Source organism: Ammodytes marinus (genome assembly GCF_949987685.1).
Source record: "Ammodytes marinus genome assembly, chromosome: 21".
NCBI classification, from domain to species: Eukaryota; Metazoa; Chordata; class Actinopteri; order Uranoscopiformes; family Ammodytidae; genus Ammodytes; species Ammodytes marinus.
The window spans coordinates 1,335,897-1,357,748 of NC_137225.1; the positions used below are offsets into that span (position 1 = coordinate 1,335,897).

Genomic DNA, 21,852 nt, shown 5'->3' on the forward strand with positions numbered 1-21,852 from the left:
GTTAAATGTAATACAGGACACCCTTTTAAAGCATTAGAAGTGTTAAATGGGTTTTAACTCACCTTTAGTAACAAAAAACAAGCTTTTGAAATTTGCTAATTTCTCCAATTGTGTGCAGCTGTCACACTGCAATCTTTGGGAAGTCACTTCCTGACACAGTCACATGGCTGTCAGATGACAACCACACCAGGATGTTGAGTATATGTCACTAAGGGACTTTTTTAGTTGGATCTTGATTCAGGGGTTGCAGCCTACGCAGGCTGCAATTGAAGACCGATTGCGTCATAGCGGCGCGCAAAGGCTTGTTCCATTTGCAACGATTTGCAAGGCTCCTTCATATGCGGCCGAGAAATGCAGCCTTCGTTTCACGGTTTTGAAGGCTGCAACAGATGGATCCTTTGCGGCCCAACATATCCCAAGATTCATTGCGTTTTTTCAGAAATGGCTTAAAATAAAATAAGAAATAACAAAACAACAACGTGTTGCTCCATCTTCTTAACTTTTATCTTCCTTTCTTTTTTTCTTGTACTTTTTTTCTTTTTTCCTCCATTGACAAGGCCGTCTCCGTTGGCAGCAATCAGGGTTGCTAGGCAGCACAGGAGCGGCCAGTCGTCACGCAAGGTAACGGCTTGTTACGCAAACCGGAAATGCTCGTAAACGGAGACCTGCGGAGACCGTCTCGTTTAACAACGCTTGTTCGGCCCTGGTTTGGCCTTCGAATCGGCCTTCATAGGCTATAGCCTTCATAGTATAAACCTGTATGAGGAACATTTTGGGACATTCAAAGTGTGTGTAACCTGGATGTCACCGTGGGTCCTTATGGGTTAACAGTGCTTGAAAAAATTAAGTTTTTTGCCTGCAGTGTCAAGCCTTTAATAAGAAATGGTGAAATGGCATACATGGTTACATACATACAGGTTGGGAGTACATTATATTGTTAACAGTATTATATACATTATTTACATTTAAAATTAAAATTGGCTTTGCAGCACAAAATATGTTAGGCCCACAAATTAGACATTAAAACAGCATGTTCTTCTTATACTATTCCAATTCCAACTAGCAGTGTCACCAGAAAGGCAAAGTTTCCTAGGAAGAATAGAGCCATCAGCAGGACTTCAACTGGTATCTGAAAACAATGCATTTATGCTTAGAAAGCTGCAGTAAGGTTTTATTTTATTAATTACTTTTAGGCTTTTATTTCTCACCTTCTTTGACTCCAAAGTATCTGTAATCCAAAGAAAGCAGAAAAGTTAAAGCTGTTTTTTCCTGCTGTGTGTGTGTGTGTGTGTGTGTGTGTGTGTGTGTGTGTGTGTGTGTGTGTGTGTGTGTGTGTGTGTGTATATAAATGATAAATACATTAAGTTTCTATCTCTTAAAGTATGAAGAAGTGTGTATTACCTGCCCTGTTAACCTTCCATTTTAAATGGCTATCCAGCAGGATGAAGAACAAAGCTTCCCAGGCAACAGAACCACCCATCACTTTCATCATCCATTGGTCCAGAGTGCTGTCAATCAACTTCAGGCCAGTCAAAATGGCCGCCACTGTGTGATGTCAGATAAAAATAGCCTTTTCAAGATTAACAAAGGTTGACAGTAGAGGCTGTGTGACTAAGATTTTCCACAAAAATTTTTTTTTAAGAGTACAAATGCAAAAAAAAAAAAAACAGTAAGGGCCTTTATCAGTGCATGATTTAAGAAAATAACTTACCAGATGAAGCTTTTATTGCCACTCCATTTAAAGCATGTGACCAGTTAAACAGAAACCTCCTGTCAAGAAAGAACAAACAAAAAAGTCATCTTTTGAAACAGCACTGTCTTCACTAGAAAGACAACAGTCAGAAGAGCCCTTGTGAAAAGTTAGTATAAATGTGTAACATGTCCAAAATATTTGTGAGGGCCTTTTGGTGCCATGCCCTACACCTACACAACAGGAAGTCACAGCATAGTACTTACAATGGATGTTGTTGTCCACAGCGAAGTAGAGCCAGTAATGGTTGGAGGAATGACAGGATCATCACCAGGCAGCCTAACACAGGATGGGCTCCCTGCAAAAAATCACACAAGTTACACTGATAGTAACTGACATACTGTCCCAATGAGAACTGATTACAACATTTACTATAGAGGGCTAAACATCACCACCCTGTCACACTCCACTGAGTATGGGTGTATTCACACATGCCGTGTTTAGTTCGGTTGAAACAAACTCAGGTGCACTTCCGCCTTCGGTGCGCATCTTTCAGACATGTGTGAATACAGCAATCGCACTCGGGGGCGGACCAAACAAACGCTCCGAGACCGAGCTGAAGAGGTGGTCTCGATGCGCTTCCATACCAGTGTTAATTTTGGCAGCAAATTCTGATTTAGTCTTAGTCTTTTGAATATCACACCATTTAGTCTTAGTCCTATTTAAGTCATCTATAATCTTTTAGTCTTAGTCTAGTTTTAGTCCACTAAATATAAGCAGATTTTAGTTGACTAAATCTACAGCGGACTTCGTCGAATAAGTGTTTTTCTTCATTGAATGGTATTAAGGTCTGAATATGCAATACAGACACAGATTTAATGGTTCTAATACAAAACATATATTCTATTTCATTCGTAATAATCTCACATAAAATCAGTGTACCGGATAGGGGGCTTTAAGAGCCTGTGCCCGGGGGCCCATTATCTCATGATCCGTCTATGAACCAACTGGATTCCACAATCTTTTTTCTTTTAGCGGGGGAGCATGCACAAGCATTATTTATAAAAAATAGAAAATAAAAAAAATAAGTGGGGGGCCCCACACTAGGTCTTGAAACGGGCCCCGAGATCGTTAAGGCCGCCCCTGGGCAGCAGCAGCAGCATGCAGTTACGTGCTAATAAAATTGAGCAACTGCGCTTTCCTTTAAGCAACACCGATGCCGCTGTGTGTTCGGACTTCTTTTGCATCAAAGCCTTTTTGATAATAAAATGAGATGTTTTAATTGAACGCTGTCCAAGCGTCGGAGTTGATTGTAACTTACTCGGGTGAAAACAGAAACTAACGGAGGGAGGCGGCAGTTACACATTTAATTTCCTATATAGTTGCGCAGTCAGTTTGGGAACATGGCTCTGTGTATTCAAGCTCGAGACACAGCCTACTACAAACAGATCGCGGAACTTAGCCGTTCCCCTAGACAACGTTAACGGGCAGGATATCCCTGACTATCATTTTGTCCATCAATCCGCAGAGTTTTTCTGCACGTCGGCTCTCTCCACCCACTCACACTGGCGAGTTGTCCCTTCGATTTTCACCGACATAGGGTTGCATTCGCTGCTTTGCACTGATTGGATTTCTTCCCAACTTGTCCCACAGTTCTGATTGGATCTCTTCTAAATTCGTCCCGCCCAACAGTTTCGTCTCGTTCCTATTCGTAGACTATAGTGTCAGTTATATTCGTCTCAGTCTTCGTCATCATATATGCCTTTTTATTTAGTTTTCGTGCGTGAAAAAGGTTTGTTGACGAATATTTTTCGTCATAGTCTTAGTCTACAAAATTAACACTGTTCCATATGCAGCTGTGGTTGCTCCTCGTGGCATCGGTGCATTTGGCTATTTCCCTATTCTATACTATCTATTCTCTACCTATGGCCCCGGTCCTCCTCGGGACTAGTGCCGCACTAGGGCGTGCTCTCTGGGGGCGGGGTGCTGGGGGGCAGGCTCTGGGTCTGGGGGGCTGGCGCCGATTGTGTGTCGGTGGGGAACGGTAGAGTGTAAATCAATGTAATTTAATGTTAATTGTGTTCATATTGTTTAACATTGTTGTAGCGTTATTATTAACAGCCTGAGGAGCTGCCTCGGTCTCGGTTTGTCTGGGCCTGAGTACCGGTTGTCCTCCCACTGAAAAATTGTCCTGCCGACGCTAATTGCATAACTGATACCATTTCTCTGACATTTGTTCTCCTCTGTCTATCTTCCATGATTGGCTGAGCGTTGCCCCGGGGGTTCTCTCCCTCTGTCTAACAAGCACTCTCCATGCTACTCGACTGACTCCGAGTTCTGTGCGGAATCAGCTGTCCTAGGAACGGATGCTCCCCGCCTGCTATTGCCTCACATCAGCACTGATTCACCGTCCATCAGGATAGTACTCTTTCTACTCGCTTGCTTGTTCAATCTTTAAATTCATTTTTGCTTTGCTCACTGGTTGCCTGTCTGTCCTCTTCCAGTTTTCCCTTGTCATGACGAGACGGTGTGGATCTGGTCCCCCCTCTGGTAACATCTGAGAATGGACCATCAACGCGGAAGATGTTGCAGTGGTTAAGGACGCCACCTGGAGACGTGGGATGTAATCCCGGCGATGGAAACCTTAGTTTTCCCTGGTGGAGACGAGACGGTGTGGATCCTCTTGCTGCATCTGAAGTCTTCCTGCATCCACACTATTCGCACTTTACTTAGTATTACCATGTAATCACCTGGTCAATGATCAAATTCCTTCGTGATTTTCTCTACTTATGACATCTATTGCAGTATGTCCGTCCTGGGAGAGGGATCCCTTACTCTGTCGACTCTCCCTGAGATTTCTTCAATTTTTTTTAATCCCGGTAAAGAGTTTTTACTGGGAGTTTTTTCTCAGCCGAGCTAAAGGTGCCAACACACTGCACATCGCCGCGCGGCGAGTTTACATAGAAAGTCAATGTATTTTGAGCGCCGCTGCGCGCATCGGCGGCCGGCGGCGAGCGGTTCACGCGGCGCGGCCAGGGGCGGCGCGGCGCGAATGGGGCGGCGCGGCCGCCGCAGAAGTTGAAAATATTGAACTTTTCGCTGCCGGCCGCGCCGCGATAGCCAATCAGCGTTGAGCTCCTCCCGACGTCACTCGGGTGAGTCTGCTGAGCTACAAGACACGTGAAACCTGGCCCCGAGCGAATATATTACATTTGATAGACAGGACGCGTAAACATGCTGATGTGTTCAGCGACCAGATGAATGAGAGGGGAGCGTCTCCATCACACAGTGACAACAGGTTCACGCTGCGCTTTGTATGACGTGCGTGTTTTTATTTTGCTTCCCATTTTACGGGACAGTCAATACTATCCCTGTGTCAGTCTGGAGCTGAGCCGCACCGAACTCACACCCAGCTGACACACGGCTAAATCAGCTGTGTGTCAGCTTGAGCCTATTCCTCGCGAGCCGCGCGTCCAGCAGCAAAAATACAGTAAATATTATGTTTCACATCGTAGGCTACATATTGACACAGGCCTACATATTATAACCGTATGAAACAACAATAATTTTATGTTTTTTTATTTTATTTATAGGCTAGATGTAGGCTTATTTATTTATTTTTATTTATTTTTTTCTTTTCAACCCCATATCGTATCAGTTATATATTTCGCAGTTTTCACTTTGTGCTTCCTGCTTCTCTCCATCCCAGAATGTCTGTCCAATGAATGAATGACCTCAGATCACGTGTGGTTTTACTCCTTAATGCTGGTTCACTTGCAAAAGGGGCAATATGAAAGTGGACCACGCAACAACAACAAAAAAAATTCCCTGTGTGAATACACCCTATGTGATAGCCTTTGTTGGGATTTCAATGGGGGCAGATTTGGTTAAACGGATGACTATTCATTCAATGAAATTATAATATTAGAAAAAGTGTTTATTAGTCAAACTAATCAAAGTAATTACCCTACCTACAGAACACAACCCTGAGAACTAGGGAATTTAACCAAATCTAAAAAATTAAATGGGTTAAACATTTAGAATTTACAGTTGAATTACCCTTAGAGTGGAAGCTTTTGTGTGGTCTTGGCATAGCATTGGATATGGTAAATGGTATGGTAAATGGACTTGTATAGCGCTATATCTCCGTTTATCACAGACCCAAAGCGCTTTACATTGTTTTTTTGTACACATTCACCCAGTCACACACACATTCATACACCGATAGCAGCAGCTACCACGCAGGGTAGGCTTAGCACTAGGGTGCTAAGCTAACTAAGCTAACTATCGGGAGCAATTCGGGGTTCAGTGTCTTGCCCAGGGACACTTCGACATGTGGCGGGGAGACGGGGGATCCGACCCTGCACACCAGAGGCGAACTCCCTACCCACTTCGCCACTGCCGCCCCAATATCATATCATATCATAATTTATTTGTAAACAGTACATCATCAGGACAAACCAGCACAATTGAACACAAATATGTATTACTGAAAATAAATCGATAACAGCAAAGACATATTTACTACTTTAACTCTATTAACTAAGTATGATGCCAAAACATTGATGTCAGGGGACTACAGATGAAAAATAGCCTTTTGGCTAATTCTGGCATCATGTATGATCATGTGTTTTATTAATTTGCACTGTCCCCTTCTTAAATAAACTGAATTGAATTGAAATGACAACACAGTGCACAGTGCATTAACCTGCAATTCCTTATGTATTTTGCCCAATCCTCTTTAATAAATGTTTCAAAACACATGGGCTCCAAAATACTCCGCAAAATCAGACTACAAAATGAAGTAAATCCTAGCAGAGCTGGTGTACTAACCCCAGACCAGGCCTTGACATACGAGAAGGGAAGGATGAAGGCAATGATTGTAGCTGCTACCGTCACACTCATCACTGCAACATGGACCTGGTTCAACACAAAGAGTACAACATGATACCATACACACCCTCACACATACAGAGCTCATGAGACATGTGCTTGATCAACTAAACCTCAGACTGCAGGCTTAGACCAATTAATACATACAATAATTGATTTTATATAGCAACTTAAGATTTGTTGAATATTAAAAAATATGCATTATCCTTAAAAATTATTTGAATTTTTTCAGAGAATACATAGGACTGCTGCACTTTGAAATATGACTTGCTTCCTCCCCGACCCACAGTTACATGAGTATTAAATTAAACATTTTCCAATTGTGCGTTTGCTTTTTAGAATGTCTTTTTTTCTTGCCTTTCTATAAAAAAGATGAAAAACTGGATATTTTGGATATATATATATACTTTTTACAAGGTAAATCTGTGGTTCAGTTTTGGATCTGGAGTCTCACCAGAAACCAGACATCTTTGCCACACAGGTTCTGTTCTTTGGCCACTCCTCTTAGATATCGGGCCACCATCATTCCCAGTGATCCCATGGTAATCCAGGCTATCAGCATCAGTGCTCCTGAAACAAAATGTAACAGTGGAATAGAAGCCATGTGTATGACTCAACAACGTCCATTTCTTGTCCCCTTGTCCCAACACAAAACGTCTTTCTGTGAAGTGAAAAAAACTTCCTCTTCAAGCAGTTAATGTGAAGGCCTTCTAGCTGACTTCCAAACTGTTGGACTTGCGTCGAAGAGGTGTCAAACTCATGGCGCTGATGCTAATCTGATAAACCAAACAAAATGTTAGAACTTGCTAGGTAAATCCATGGACTATAAACTATACTATATACTATACACGGCTGAGGGGGAGGGGAAAGAAGCACAGCTTCTCCGTCATGTGCCTCTCTTTCATGGGAAATGGAACGCTATGTAATTCCACACACTGATTTGTCAACATGGTGACTTTGCTTGGTCCTGTGTAAATAAACAAAGCCACGATTTGTGTAAGGTCATTCCTTTAAAATACCAACAATCTCAGTGTAAAAGGGGCTTATGCTTTACTACCTGAAACCACAACTATGGTTTAGGTGAGTGCTGGACTTTTACCATGCGCTTTGATGATATTAGGCCATTCAGCTGTTCGGACAAGCTGCGGTCTGGAGATGTCTACCTTGTCAGTGCTGATGAAGGTTGCTGTATGGAACTGGATTTGCCCTGTAGTAGAAAAACAAATCAAACAGACCGATCTGCTTCCAAGTCTTAGGTACAATCACACTGCACACTGACGCGCTGCAAGATTACATAAAAAGCCAATGTACAAGCGTCCCTGTCCCTTTACCCTAATCACCCAGCTGTGATGCCTGAACCTAATCGCCAATTTCAGGAACATAGGGCTGTGGGACCATTGAGCTGTGGGAACATAGGGATGACCCCCTAAGGACACTACTATGAGAGGAAGCTACCCTTTCATCCAAAGCTCAGTGTCTACATTACTGCTGATCATATTGTATACAAGGCCCATATTCATTGTTAGCCTGGCTCCGCCCACCTACCTACTTCCGCCCAAATTTCCTTTTCCCGTCAGTAGTCAGTCTGGGGGTGGGGTGTATTAGCTGGATCCTGCTCGTCCAGATTTTTGGATGTCCAATCAGCGAACAGAGCGAGTGGCTGAGAACGATGACGTCGAAGTCGCGCTCCAGGTTCAGTTGAATGCTGCGTTCCTTTATACTCGGAAGAAGGAGATTTCCGACTGTGTTCCAGTGCATCTGCTCGGGAAAGTATGGACGCCGACAACCTTTCTCGTCCAAATAACTAAACGTTAGGCTCTAACAAGTTACCGTTGCCAGGTACCGGTAGATTCATAGACCACAATATGTAGTGAAGTCGGAAATTTCCGAGTTCCCTGTCCAACTGGAACGCACCGTCAGAAGCCGGCTCATGACACGTGGCGACCAAACGTTATGCGATTGGTTGGCTAATCCAGAGTGGCACTGGACAGATCCAATAGTTTTAAACTTCAACAGGCACCCGCCTCCAAGTGAGTGAACAGCCTCGTTTGACTAGTAGCTGTCTGGCTCAGACCTGCGCAATTATGACGCGCGTCTTGCTGAGCGCACAGCATTTTTGCAGCAATTTTGCTGTGCGCTCAGCAAGACGCGCGTCATAATTGCGCGGGTCTGAGCAAGACGACTCCTACTCAAACAAGGCTATTGTTTGCCAATTACAGCACTTCCAGACCTTCTGTACAAATTAAATAAAGTACGATGGTCTGGTTGGACCAGGCTAATTCATTGTTCCCATTAAGAGTGATATTTACTGGTGAGTGAATTTTAATGATGATAAAGTCAACTGACAACAGGTGTATACAGCTACAACTTGCAATGCTGAGATAGATAGATAGATAGATAGATAGATAGATAGATAGATAGATAGATAGATAGATAGATAGATAGATAGATAGATAGATAGATAGATAGATAGATAGATAGATAGATGGACGGACGGACGGATAGACAGATAGATAGACAGACAGACAGACAGACAGACAGACAGACAGATAGATAGATAGATAGATAGATAGATAGATAGATAGATAGATAGATAGATAGATAGATAGATAGATAGATAGATAGATAGATAGATAGATAAATAGATAGATAGATAGATAGATAGATAGATAGATAGATAGATAGATAGATAGAAGTGTTGTCCTCCACCATGCTTACCATTGCTGCTGGGCCCATGGGCAAACATGAGATGGTAGGGTTGGCTAAAGACAGAGGTTTTCTGAGTAGAAAAGGTGTTGGCGGAGGTGAAAGAACAGCTGATCACCCTGTCCAGCACAGATGCTCTTACATCAGAAACATTCGCCTGGTGGACAATTAAAAAAAGTCAAGTTGAATCATAGTTACATGTGCAGTCCAGAGCAGTGATGCTAGGATAGTAATACATATTTCATGAAACTCATGGCCTTACACATATAAATAAGTAGTATCAGGAAAAAGGTCATTTACCAGAGGGAGATGTTGTGGAGCTTTTCTTCCTGTTGAAAAGGCATGCTGCAACTGAACCAGGCCGTCACTGCCTATGCCACAGATATATATGTCATCATCTCCCTGAGATAAGACCAAAAAGAAAACGGGTGATTTCTGCCAGGTAGGGGTGTAAATGAAACAATTGAACAATAAGAGTGGCTCTATAGTAAGAATGACTGATCCATGTGTAGGGGGTCAAATCTATGGACAACTCTGTGCCGCCACCGTGCGGCCAAAACACTGCAGTGCACCCTTACCGCTCCAGGTGGGCGTATCCAAACGCTAGCCTGAAACCCCACCCCGGTTGAAAGCCGGGACCTTTAAAAGGACGCGCGCGCTGCTTATTCTCTGTCTTCTGGTGTTCGGCTGTTTAGCTGATCCATATAGAGACAACAAGTTTGTACAAACCTACAGGGCCCTCTTCAACCCCTGAACCAACCACCACGTGTTTTACTAAAGCTCTCGCCTGCGGCCGCGGCGATCTCCAAAACGGCTAAGTGAGTTGTAAGCTGTTCCGTTGGAACGACCAGAAGAAGAACTAGGACACAGGCGGTTTACCTAGAAACCAGCCTTTTGGACAAGCGGACCGTAAGCCGATCGATTTGTCTCCAACCGCCATCCTCCGCACAGAATCAGCTGTGCCCTTTGCCTCTCTCCTGATCTGAAGACCGCAGAGAGTGACTCACCAGCTCCCCGACCGCCAAAAGTTCAGAGCCTGGATTTGGATCGCCGTCTTGCGAGCCCCACCAGCCCCGGAAAGGATTGGCCTGCCCGCCTCAACGACAACGAGCAGTGGACACTTAGGCGTCCCCCCAAGTGAGATTTTGGCTATATTACCTGGGCAGATGTTTAGTTAAGTACGGGCCCTCAATGTATTGAGGGCCCGTAATTATTACTCTCCACCATACTTATTAAGTACAGGCTCTCAATGTATGGGGCGCTGTTATTAAGCCCCGACTGAAGAAAGTTTGAGAGGCCACGCCCCTCACACCGTAACTCCGATTGACTTGAAATTTCTCACACAGGTGTATGTTAGGGTGCTCTACAAAAAAGCCTCTGGGAGCATATAAGTCCGCCAGGGAATATTTCCCGCTAATTAGCATAAACTGAAAAACAGGGTGTTATCCCCTTTACCACGTTAGACTCCTCCCCTTTACAACATTTGGCTCCTCCCCTTTACCGCATTAGGCTCCTCCCATTTACCACAATAGGATCCTCCAATTTACCACAATAGGCTCCTCCCCTTTACCGCATTATGCTCCTCCCCCTTACCGTGTTAGGCTCCCCCCTTTACAATGTAAGGCTCCTCCCCTTTACCACGTTAGACTCCTCCCCTTTACATCATTAGGCTCCTCCCATTTATCCCGTTAGGCCCCTCCCCTTTACCACGTTAGGCTCCTCCCCTTTACCACGTTAGACTCCTCCCCTTTACCACAATAGGCTCCTCCCCTTTACCGCATTATGCTCCTCCCCTTTACCACGTTAGACTCCTCCCCTTCACCACGTTAGGCTCCTCCCCTTTACCACAATAGGCTCCTCCCCTTTACCGTGTTAGGCTCCTCCCCTTTACCACGTTAGGCTCCTCCCATTTATCCCATTAGACCCCTCCCCTTTACCACAGTAGGCTCCTCCCCTTTGTCCAGTTAGGCTCCTCCCCTTTATAGCATTAGGCTCCTCCTCTTTACCACATTAGGCTCCTCCCCTTTACCACGTTAGGCTCCTCCCCTTTACATAATTTGACTCCTCCCATTTACCACCTTTAGACTCCTCCCCTTACCACGTTAGACTCCTCCCCTTTACCGCGTTAGACTCCTCCCCTTTACCACGTTAGGCTCCTCCCCTTTACAACATTAGGATCCTCCCCTTTACAACATTAGGCTCCTCCCCTTTACAACTTTAGGCTCCTCCCCTTTACCCCGTTAGGCTCCTCCCCTTTACCGCGTTAGGCTCCTCCCCTTTACATCATTAGGCCCCTCCCCTTTACATCATTTGACTCCTCCCCTTTACCACTTTAGGCCCCTCCCCTTTACATCATTAGGCTCCTCCCATTTACCCCCTTTAGACTCCTCCCCTTACCCCGTTAGACTCCTCCCCTTTACCACGTTAGGCCCCTCCCCTTTACATCATTAGGCTCCTCCCCTTTACCCCGTTAGACTCCTCCCCCTACCCTGTTAGGCTCCTCCCCTTTACCCTGTTAGGCTCCTCCCCTTTACCCAGTTAGACTCCTCCCATTTACCCCGTTATACTCCTCCCCTTACCCCGTTAGGCTCCTCCTCTTTACAGCATTAGGCCCCTCCCCTTGCAGTGTTAGGCTCCTCCCCCTTACCACATTAGGCTCCTCCCCTTTACAGTGTTAGGCTCCTCCCTACGCTCCTCCCCTTTACCGCGTTAGGCTCCTCCCCTTTACCTTTATAGCCTCTCGGACCATAGGGGTCAGCCATGATTATTTTTTTCGCCGCCATTGCCCAAAATGTTTACGCGGGGGCGGGGCTTATTATCAAATTGGCCATAACTCCTTAACCATAGATCCTCATCATCATCAAACTTGCTGGGTATGTGCAGAAGTCATGTGGTAGCATGTCCCTCGAAGCTTATCGAGATTAACCCATAGGGGGCGCCACAAATGCCCCCTGACTCTGATTGCCCTGTATTACACTTGTACAGCTCATGGTGCTCTACAATATAGCCTCTCGGACAGTTTTTTTAATTTCCGCTAGGGGGCGCTGTTATTAAGCCCCGACTGAAGAAAGTTTGAGAGGCCACGCCCCGCACACCGGAGGTACGTAGAAGCTTTCGGGCCCAGCCGACGGGCGGGGCGCCGCCCACGCGGGGATTGGCGGCCTGCGCAGGGCGGCCCGTACTTTCAAAATCTCCGCAGGATTTTCTAGTTATTATTTCTTTTTAAAGTGTTGAACAATACTGTTTATTTTCGAATTTGTGTTTGCTATTTTGAACAAGCTGTGTGATTTATCTCCGTTTGTCCTCCCCCACGAAGAACCAGAACGGGGAAAGTTTGATCATTTCATTCAGCGCTGCAGTGTGGTTTAATTCTGCTGTGTGTTTTAAAACCTCACACTTTTCTTTTCCCCCCTCCCTGCGCTCAAGTGTGGTCTTTCCTCCTCTTCCTCTCCTGCACGCACACACACGTTAGATAACCCTAATTGTAGTCTTGATCAGATAGAATTGGTGTTTAGATCGGTGGTAGAATCCATTTAAAGAGCGAGTGGTTTTTTGAAATTCCCCCGCCTCCCAAAACCCCTTCTTCTTGTCCTTTGTTCTGAAGTAGACGCCCTTTTGAGTACCCGTGGTAGTTACTTCCCCTATCGGGTGAAGGTAGAATAGCCTAGCCTAGCCCGCCGCCATTTTGGGCCTTAATAGCCTAGCCCGCCGCCATTTTGGGCCTTTCGCCCCTCCCTGTACCTTTGGTAAGGGTTATTCTACACGCCCCCTTGTCTCACTGACCGACTCCCTAGCTCCCCCGCGCGGTCTGACTCACCCCTCGAGTCATAAGTCACGTGGGAACTCCCCCGTCCCTTTTCCTACTTCGCTTCACACACACACACACACACACACACACACACACACACACACACACACACACACACACATACTGGTACATGGCTGTACAGACAACAATGTTCTAGACGTTTTCTTTGATTAAGTGTATTTGCTTTATGCGTGTATAAAACGGATGTTACCTTAAGTTTCATTGTGGTTAAAATAAATGTTCTTATATTGTAACCAGAAGTGTTTGTGATTTATTTGTGTGGATATTATTGGAGTGTCAACAATCGACAAGTGAAATATTCTGTAGCCTTCGGTGTTAAGGCTTACCAAATTTATAATAGTAATTACTTGATTACATTATTTTATGGAAATGATTATTGAGACTAGGATTTATTAATATTGATTTATTTAACTGAACATTAAACTAATCAACATTTGAGAATAAATCATTGATTAAACAAGACAATTTGCTATTACTTTTCCATTCTTGAATGAATGGTGGTGCCCCTTTTGAACTTTAATAAACTATTAAAGTATTATTAATCTTCAAATTAATTTCTAATAGCTGAATTAATCTGAACCACCTGTACCTGCTACATAAATGTGTATGATATAAACTGATACACTAACCCGACATCACGACTCTCCTTCTTTGGCTCTGCTCTTCATTATTAATGATAATAAGTCAAGATAAGTCAACTTTATTGTAATATGCAATATGGGCCACTGCCAGACAGACAGAGGAATCAAAATTAAGTTTCTCTCCGACCCACGATGCAATAAGTACAAAAGGATAAAATACATACATACACACATACTGGTACATGGCTGTACAGACAACAATGTTCTAGACGTTTTCTTTGATTAAGTGTATTTGCTTTATGCGTGTATAAAACGGATGTTACCTTAAGTTTCATTGTGGTTAAAATAAATGTTCTTATATTGTAACCAGAAGTGTTTGTGATTTATTTGTGTGGATATTATTGGAGTGTCAACAATCGACAAGTGAAATATTCTGTAGCCTTCAGTGTTCAGATCATATTACCAAATTCATAATAGTAATTACTTGATTACATTATTTTATGGAAATGATCATTGAGACTAGGATTTATTAATATTGATTTATTTAACTGAACATTAAACTAATCAAATGTTGATTAGTTTAATGGTAGGCTCCTCCCCTTTACAACGTAAGGCTCCTCCCCTTTACCACGTTAGACTCCTCCCCTTTACATCATTAGGCTCCTCCCATTTATCCCGTTAGGCTCCTCCTCTTTACCATGTTAGGCTCCTCCCCTTTACCACGTTAGGCTCCTCCCCTTCATCACGTTAGGCTCCTCCCCTTTACCACATTAGACTCCTCCCCTTTACCAAAATAGGCTCCTCCCCTTTACCATGTTAGGCTCCTCCCCTTTACCACATTAGGCTCCTCCCATTTATCCCATTAGACTCCTCCCCTTTACCACGTTAGGCTCCTCCCCTTTACCCCGTTAGACTCCTCCCCTTACCACGTTAGGCTCCTCCCCTTTACATCATTAGGCTCCTCCCCTTTACATCATTAGGCTCCTCCCATTTACCCAGTTAGACTCCTCCCCTTTACCACGTTAGGCTCCTCCCCTTTACATCATTAGACTCCTCCCCTTCACAGCATTAGACTCCTCCCCTTTACCACGTTAGGCTCCTCCCCTTTACCACATTAGGCTCCTCCCCTTTACATCATTTGACTCCTCCCCTTTACCACTTTAGGCCCCTCCCCTTTACATCATTAGGCTCCTCCCATTTACCCCCTTTAGACTCCTCCTCTTACCCCGTTAGACTCCTCCCCTTTACCACGTTAGGCTCCTCCCCTTTACATCATTAGGCTCCTCCCATTTACCCCGTTAGACTCCTCCCCTTACCCTGTTAGGCTCATCCCCTTTACCACGTTAGGCTCCTCCCCTTTACCCAGTTAGACTCCTCCCATTTACCCCGTTATACTCCTCCCCTTACCCCGTTAGGCTCCTCCTCTTTACAGCATTAGGCCCCTCCCCTTGCAGTGTTAGGCTCCTCCCCTTACCACATTAGGCTCCTCCCCTTTACAGTGTTAGGCTCCTCCCTACGCTCCTCCCCTTTACCGCGTTAGGCTCCTCCCCTTTACCTTTATAGCCTCTCGGACCATAGGGGTCAGCCATGATTATTTTTTTCGCCGCCATTGCCCAAAATGTTTACGCAGGGGCGGGGCTTATTATCAAATTGGCCATAACTCCTTAACCATAGATCCTCATCATCATCAAACTTGCTGGGTATGTGCAGAAGTCATGTGGTAGCATGTCCCTCGAAGCTTATCGAGATTAACCCATAGGGGGCGCCACAAATGCCCCCTGACTCTGATTGCCCTGTATTACACTTGTACAGCTCATGGTGCTCTACAATATAGCCTCTCGGACAGTTTTTTTAATTTCCGCTAGGGGGCGCTGTTATTAAGCCCCGACTGAAGAAAGTTTGAGAGGCCACGCCCCGCACACCGGAGGTACGTAGAAGCTTTCGGGCCCAGCCGACGGGCGGGGCGCCGCCCACGCGGGGATTGGCGGCCTGCGCAGGGCGGCCCGTACTTTCAAAATCTCCGCAGGATTTTCTAGTTATTATTTCTTTTTAAAGTGTTGAACAATACTGTTTATTTTCGAATTTGTGTTTGCTATTTTGAACAAGCTGTGTGATTTATCTCCGTTTGTCCTCCCCCACGAAGAACCAGAACGGGGAAAGTTTGATCATTTCATTCAGCGCTGCAGTGTGGTTTAATTCTGCTGTGTGTTTTAAAACCTCACACTTTTCTTTTCCCCCCTCCCTGCGCTCAAGTGTGGTCTTTCCTCCTCTTCCTCTCCTGCACGCACACACACGTTAGATAACCCTAATTGTAGTCTTGATCAGATAGAATTGGTGTTTAGATCGGTGGTAGAATCCATTTAAAGAGCGAGTGGTTTTTTGAAATTCCCCCGCCTCCCAAAACCCCTTCTTCTTGTCCTTTGTTCTGAAGTAGACGCCCTTTTGAGTACCCGTGGTAGTTACTTCCCCTATCGGGTGAAGGTAGAATAGCCTAGCCTAGCCCGCCGCCATTTTGGGCCTTAATAGCCTAGCCCGCCGCCATTTTGGGCCTTTCGCCCCTCCCTGTACCTTTGGTAAGGGTTATTCTACACGCCCCCTTGTCTCACTGACCGACTCCCTAGCTCCCCCGCGCGATCTGACTCACCCCTCGAGTCATAAGTCACGTGGGAACTCCCCCGTCCCTTTTCCTACTTCGCTTCACACACACACACACACACACACACACACACACACACACACACACACACACACACACACACACACACACACACACACACATACTGGTACATGGCTGTACAGACAACAATGTTCTAGACGTTTTCTTTGATTAAGTGTATTTGCTTTATGCGTGTATAAAACGGATGTTACCTTAAGTTTCATTGTGGTTAAAATAAATGTTCTTATATTGTAACCAGAAGTGTTTGTGATTTATTTGTGTGGATATTATTGGAGTGTCAACAATCGACAAGTGAAATATTCTGTAGCCTTCGGTGTTAAGGCTTACCAAATTCATAATAGTAATTACTTGATTACATTATTTTATGGAAATGATTATTGAGACTAAGATTTAGTAATATTGATTTATTTAACTGAACATTAAACTAATCAACATTTGAGAATAAATCATTGATTAAACAAGACAATTTGCTATTACTTTTCCATTCTTGAATGAATGGTGGTGCCCCTTTTGAACTTTAATAAACTATTAAAGTATTATTAATCTTCAAATTAATTTCTAATAGCTGAATTAATCTGAACCACCTGTACCTGCTACATAAATGTGTATGATATAAACTGATACACTAACCCGACATCACGACTCTCCTTCTTTGGCTCTGCTCTTCATTATTAATGATAATAAGTCAAGATAAGTCAACTTTATTGTAATATGCAATATGGGCCACTGCCAGACAGACAGAGGAATCAAAATTAAGTTTCTCTCCGACCCACGATGCAATAAGTACAAAAGGATAAAATACATACATACACACATACTGGTACATGGCTGTACAGACAACAATGTTCTAGACGTTTTCTTTGATTAAGTGTATTTGCTTTATGCGTGTATAAAACGGATGTTACCTTAAGTTTCATTGTGGTTAAAATAAATGTTCTTATATTGTAACCAGAAGTGTTTGTGATTTATTTGTGTGGATATTATTGGAGTGTCAACAATCGACAAGTGAAATATTCTGTAGCCTTCAGTGTTCAGATCATATTACCAAATTCATAATAGTAATTACTTGATTACATTATTTTATGGAAATGATCATTGAGACTAGGATTTATTAATATTGATTTATTTAACTGGGGCCGTATTCACAAAACATTTTATCTTAGCGCTAAGAGTACTCCTAAGGAGCACTAAAAGTTCTTAGTAAGGAGTAATTTCTTAAAACCTATTCACAAAGCTGATAAGACCAACTTTTACTAAGGAATGGGAGGGACTCCTTAGCTAAGACTAGAGGGCGGTGTTGACCCTGTTGCTATGGATGATGTCATGTTCATACCTTCTATGCCCACAGTGATTGGCAGAGAGGGAATGAGAGCTAAGAGTGAATTTATGATGGAAACACTGTGGGAGATATCCATATCGTGTCGCTGTATTAAAGTAAAGAGTTTTTATATACAATTAATGACAAGTGACACTGATTTAACATGAAACCAAGATACTGCAGGGTTTCCCACACATTTGTTCACAATTAACCTACAATAGCGCCACATAGGTCTATTCATTTTAATTTTTACAATGATTTGAATCGGAAAAATATCCTCATTGAACAGCTGCACGCCATGCACTCTCACTGTATTTCTCTCAATGGCGGACTATGCAGCAATAGTCAGACAGCAACAAACCAGGAAATTCACAATTTAGAAACAACAGCCGGCGAAATTGTACAGAACATGCGGAAGGAAAAAGGCGAGACGCGCAACTATACAGTAGCGGATCTGTGGAACGGAGGAGATGCTGCGAAGCGCCACATATAGGCCTACTCTAGTAGGAAATTAAACCCAAACGTGACACCAACAGTAACTTTCAGTGCATCATAAACCCAAAGCAACTGGAGGAAAATTAACTTAATAAATATTTTTTTATAACAATATAATAAATATAAATGTGTCTATACTTTCTAAATATAGCTTTACTAAGATCATTAAACCCTTACAGCTATTAAAGGTACCTTTTATAAAGCTCACTAGCATTAAATCTCTCCAAAACACCATCAAATGGTTGTCTGTGATTTACTCTTAGTGACTTAGGAGTCCTCTCGAGGACTCCTAGCTTTTCATAGATTTAGGAGCTAGTTTTAGCGCTAAAATGCTTTGTGAATTACACTTATCTTAAAAAGTTAGGAGTCCTAAAATTAGGAGTGAAACGCCCCTTATTTTTGAGAGTTACTCCTAAATCAGCACGTTAAGACCTACTCTTAGCCTTAAAATGTTTTGTGAATACGGCCCCTGAACATTAAACTAATCAAATGTTGATTAGTTTAATGGTAGGCTCCTCCCCTTTACAACGTAAGGCTCCTCCCCTTTACCACGTTAGACTCCTCCCCTTTACATCATTAGGCTCCTCCCATTTATCCCGTTAGGCTCCTCCTCTTTACCATGTTAGGCTCCTCCCCTTCATCACGTTAGGCTCCTCCCCTTTACCACATTAGACTCCTCCCCTTTACCAAAATAGGCTCCTCCCCTTTACCATGTTAGGCTCCTCCCCTTTACCACATTAGGCTCCTCCCATTTATCACATTAGACTCCTCCCCTTTACCACGTTAGGCTCCTCCCCTTTACCCCGTTAGACTCCTCCCCTTACCACGTTAGGCTCCTCCCCTTTACATCATTAGGCTCCTCCCATTTACCCCGTTAGACTCCTCCCCTTACCCTGTTAGGCTCCTCCCCTTTACCACGTTAGGCTCCTCCCCTTTACCACGTTAGACTCCTCCCCTTTACAGCATTAGACTCCTCCCCTTTACCACGTTAGGCTCCTCCCCTTTACCACATTAGGCTCCTCCCCTTTACATCATTTGACTCCTCCCCTTTACCACTGTAGGCCCCTCCCCTTTACATCATTAGGCTCCTCCCATTTACCCCCTTTAGACTCCTCCTCTTACCCCGTTAGACTCCTCCCCTTTACCACGTTAGGCTCCTCCCCTTTACATCATTAGGCTCCTCCCATTTACCCCGTTAGACTCCTCCCCTTACCCTGTTAGGCTCATCCCCTTTACCACGTTAGGCTCCTCCCCTTTACCCAGTTAGACTCCTCCCATTTACCCCGTTATACTCCTCCCCTTACCCCGTTAGGCTCCTCCTCTTTACATCATTAGGCCCCTCCCCTTGCAGTGTTAGGCTCCTCCCCCTTACCACATTAGGCTCCTCCCCTTTACAGTGTTAGGCTCCTCCCTACGCTCCTCCCCTTTACCGCGTTAGGCTCCTCCCCTTTACCTTTATAGCCTCTCGGACCATAGGGGTCAGCCATGATTATTTTTTTCGCCGCCATTGCCCAAAATGTTTACGCAGGGGCGGGGCTTATTATCAAATTGGCCATAACTCCTTAACCATAGATCCTCATCATCATCAAACTTGCTGGGTATGTGCAGAAGTCATGTGGTAGCATGTCCCTCGAAGCTTATCGAGATTAACCCATAGGGGGCGCCACAAATGCCCCCTGACTCTGATTGCCCTGTATTACACTTGTACAGCTCATGGTGCTCTACAATATAGCCTCTCGGACAGTTTTTTTAATTTCCGCTAGGGGGCGCTGTTATTAAGCCCCGACTGAAGAAAGTTTGAGAGGCCACGCCCCGCACACCGGAGGTACGTAGAAGCTTTCGGGCCCAGCCGACGGGCGGGGCGCCGCCCACGCGGGGATTGGCGGCCTGCGCAGGGCGGCCCGTACTTTCAAAATCTCCGCAGGATTTTCTAGTTATTATTTCTTTTTAAAGTGTTGAACAATACTGTTTATTTTCGAATTTGTGTTTGCTATTTTGAACAAGCTGTGTGATTTATCTCCGTTTGTCCTCCCCCACGAAGAACCAGAACGGGGAAAGTTTGATCATTTCATTCAGCGCTGCAGTGTGGTTTAATTCTGCTGTGTGTTTTAAAACCTCACACTTTTCTTTTCCCCCCTCCCTGCGCTCAAGTGTGGTCTTTCCTCCTCTTCCTCTCCTGCACGCACACACACGTTAGATAACCCTAATTGTAGTCTTGATCAGATAGAATTGGTGTTTAGATCGGTGGTAGAATCCATTTAAAGAGCGAGTGGTTTTTTGAAATTCCCCCGCCTCCCAAAACCCCTTCTTCTTGTCCTTTGTTCTGAAGTAGACGCCCTTTTGAGTACCCGTGGTAGTTACTTCCCCTATCGGGTGAAGGTAGAATAGCCTAGCCTAGCCCGCCGCCATTTTGGGCCTTAATAGCCTAGCCCGCCGCCATTTTGGGCCTTTCGCCCCTCCCTGTACCTTTGGTAAGGGTTATTCTACACGCCCCCTTGTCTCACTGACCGACTCCCTAGCTCCCCCGCGCGGTCTGACTCACCCCTCGAGTCATAAGTCACGTGGGAACTCCCCCGTCCCTTTTCCTACTTCGCTTCACACACACACACACACACACACACACACACACATACTGGTACATGGCTGTACAGACAACAATGTTCTAGACGTTTTCTTTGATTAAGTGTATTTGCTTTATGCGTGTATAAAACGGATGTTACCTTAAAGCTACAACGAGTAAGTCGGCACGTTGGCGACACCTTTGAACAAAAGCGGTAGTATTTTTACGACGCCAGCTGTCGTGAAGCTCGTGCAGGGGGTGCAAGATTCAAATAATCAGGAAGCAATATAGTGCGTGCCGTGTCCGTGTGTTGAAAGTGTGAGGGCACCGGACTCTTTTCGGCTCGGTGAGAGTGGTTAGTGACACAGCATCAACTACACCTGATTGCAATGAGTTGATCCATTGTCACCTCTCACGGAGCTGAACGAGTATGTGTCCCCACACAAAGCGAATGAACGAGAGACGGCAGTTAGTTATGGATCACGATGAGGTAATGTGTTTATGTTGTTGTAAATAATGACTATTTCAGATGAATAATGGTCATCTGATGATGCTGGTGAGGCAAAGTAAACTTTGTTTTAGTAGGCTACCGCTCATTCATTTAGGAGTAAACACTGCAGTCTAGTTTCACTCCGTGAAATTGTGTATAGGTTGCTTGGCAACGCCCTCCCGCCCGCCTATCACTCTCCCTTTTAGCTTTTCTACATTGCATTTTCTTTTTTTTCTTTGATGGTTCAGCCCCGTTAGTCATTATGACGACAAATAACTGTCTCAAACAAGGCTCCCGCGGGACAACGTCTCAATTTGCGGGACGTGTGAAAAGTAATGGAAATGTGATCTGGTCACCCTAGAAGTTAGAAGCATTGTTATTGAAAGTGAGCCCCCCTTTTTAAATGCGTGTTTTATAATCTGGCATTTATCCGATAGCTGTGAGGAGACAGCAGTCTCCGTTTGTCTGTGTGTGTATTGGTCTGTATGTGTGTGTATCGGGCTGCTGGGCTCAGTGGCTCTGTGAAGGTGCTGCCTGCAGTGCTTCAACGTTTGTCTTCCTGTTACTTCAAAATAAAAGCCAACTCACGTTTGTCAAGTGAAATGCTAATGTG

At 44.5% G+C, this 21,852-nt stretch overlaps 1 protein-coding gene across 1 annotated transcript in view; it reads right to left on the reverse strand.

Annotated features, from left to right (window-relative positions):
- Positions 1-1,039: 1,039 nt before the first annotated feature.
- The window catches only part of LOC307268050 (putative ferric-chelate reductase 1), a gene marked incomplete at both ends in the record, with an annotated part of 28,421 nt that continues 7,608 nt past the window's right edge, over positions 1,040-21,852 (reverse strand). Inside the window, 10 exons of the mRNA XM_080050570.1 lie at positions 1,040-1,129; positions 1,209-1,228; positions 1,402-1,545; positions 1,712-1,770; positions 1,957-2,048; positions 6,524-6,610; positions 7,038-7,153; positions 7,683-7,790; positions 9,302-9,446; positions 9,590-9,691. Of these exons, the coding sequence (XP_079906696.1) occupies positions 1,040-1,129; positions 1,209-1,228; positions 1,402-1,545; positions 1,712-1,770; positions 1,957-2,048; positions 6,524-6,610; positions 7,038-7,153; positions 7,683-7,790; positions 9,302-9,446; positions 9,590-9,691 (963 nt within the window). The remainder of the gene's footprint in view (positions 1,130-1,208; positions 1,229-1,401; positions 1,546-1,711; positions 1,771-1,956; positions 2,049-6,523; positions 6,611-7,037; positions 7,154-7,682; positions 7,791-9,301; positions 9,447-9,589; positions 9,692-21,852) is intronic.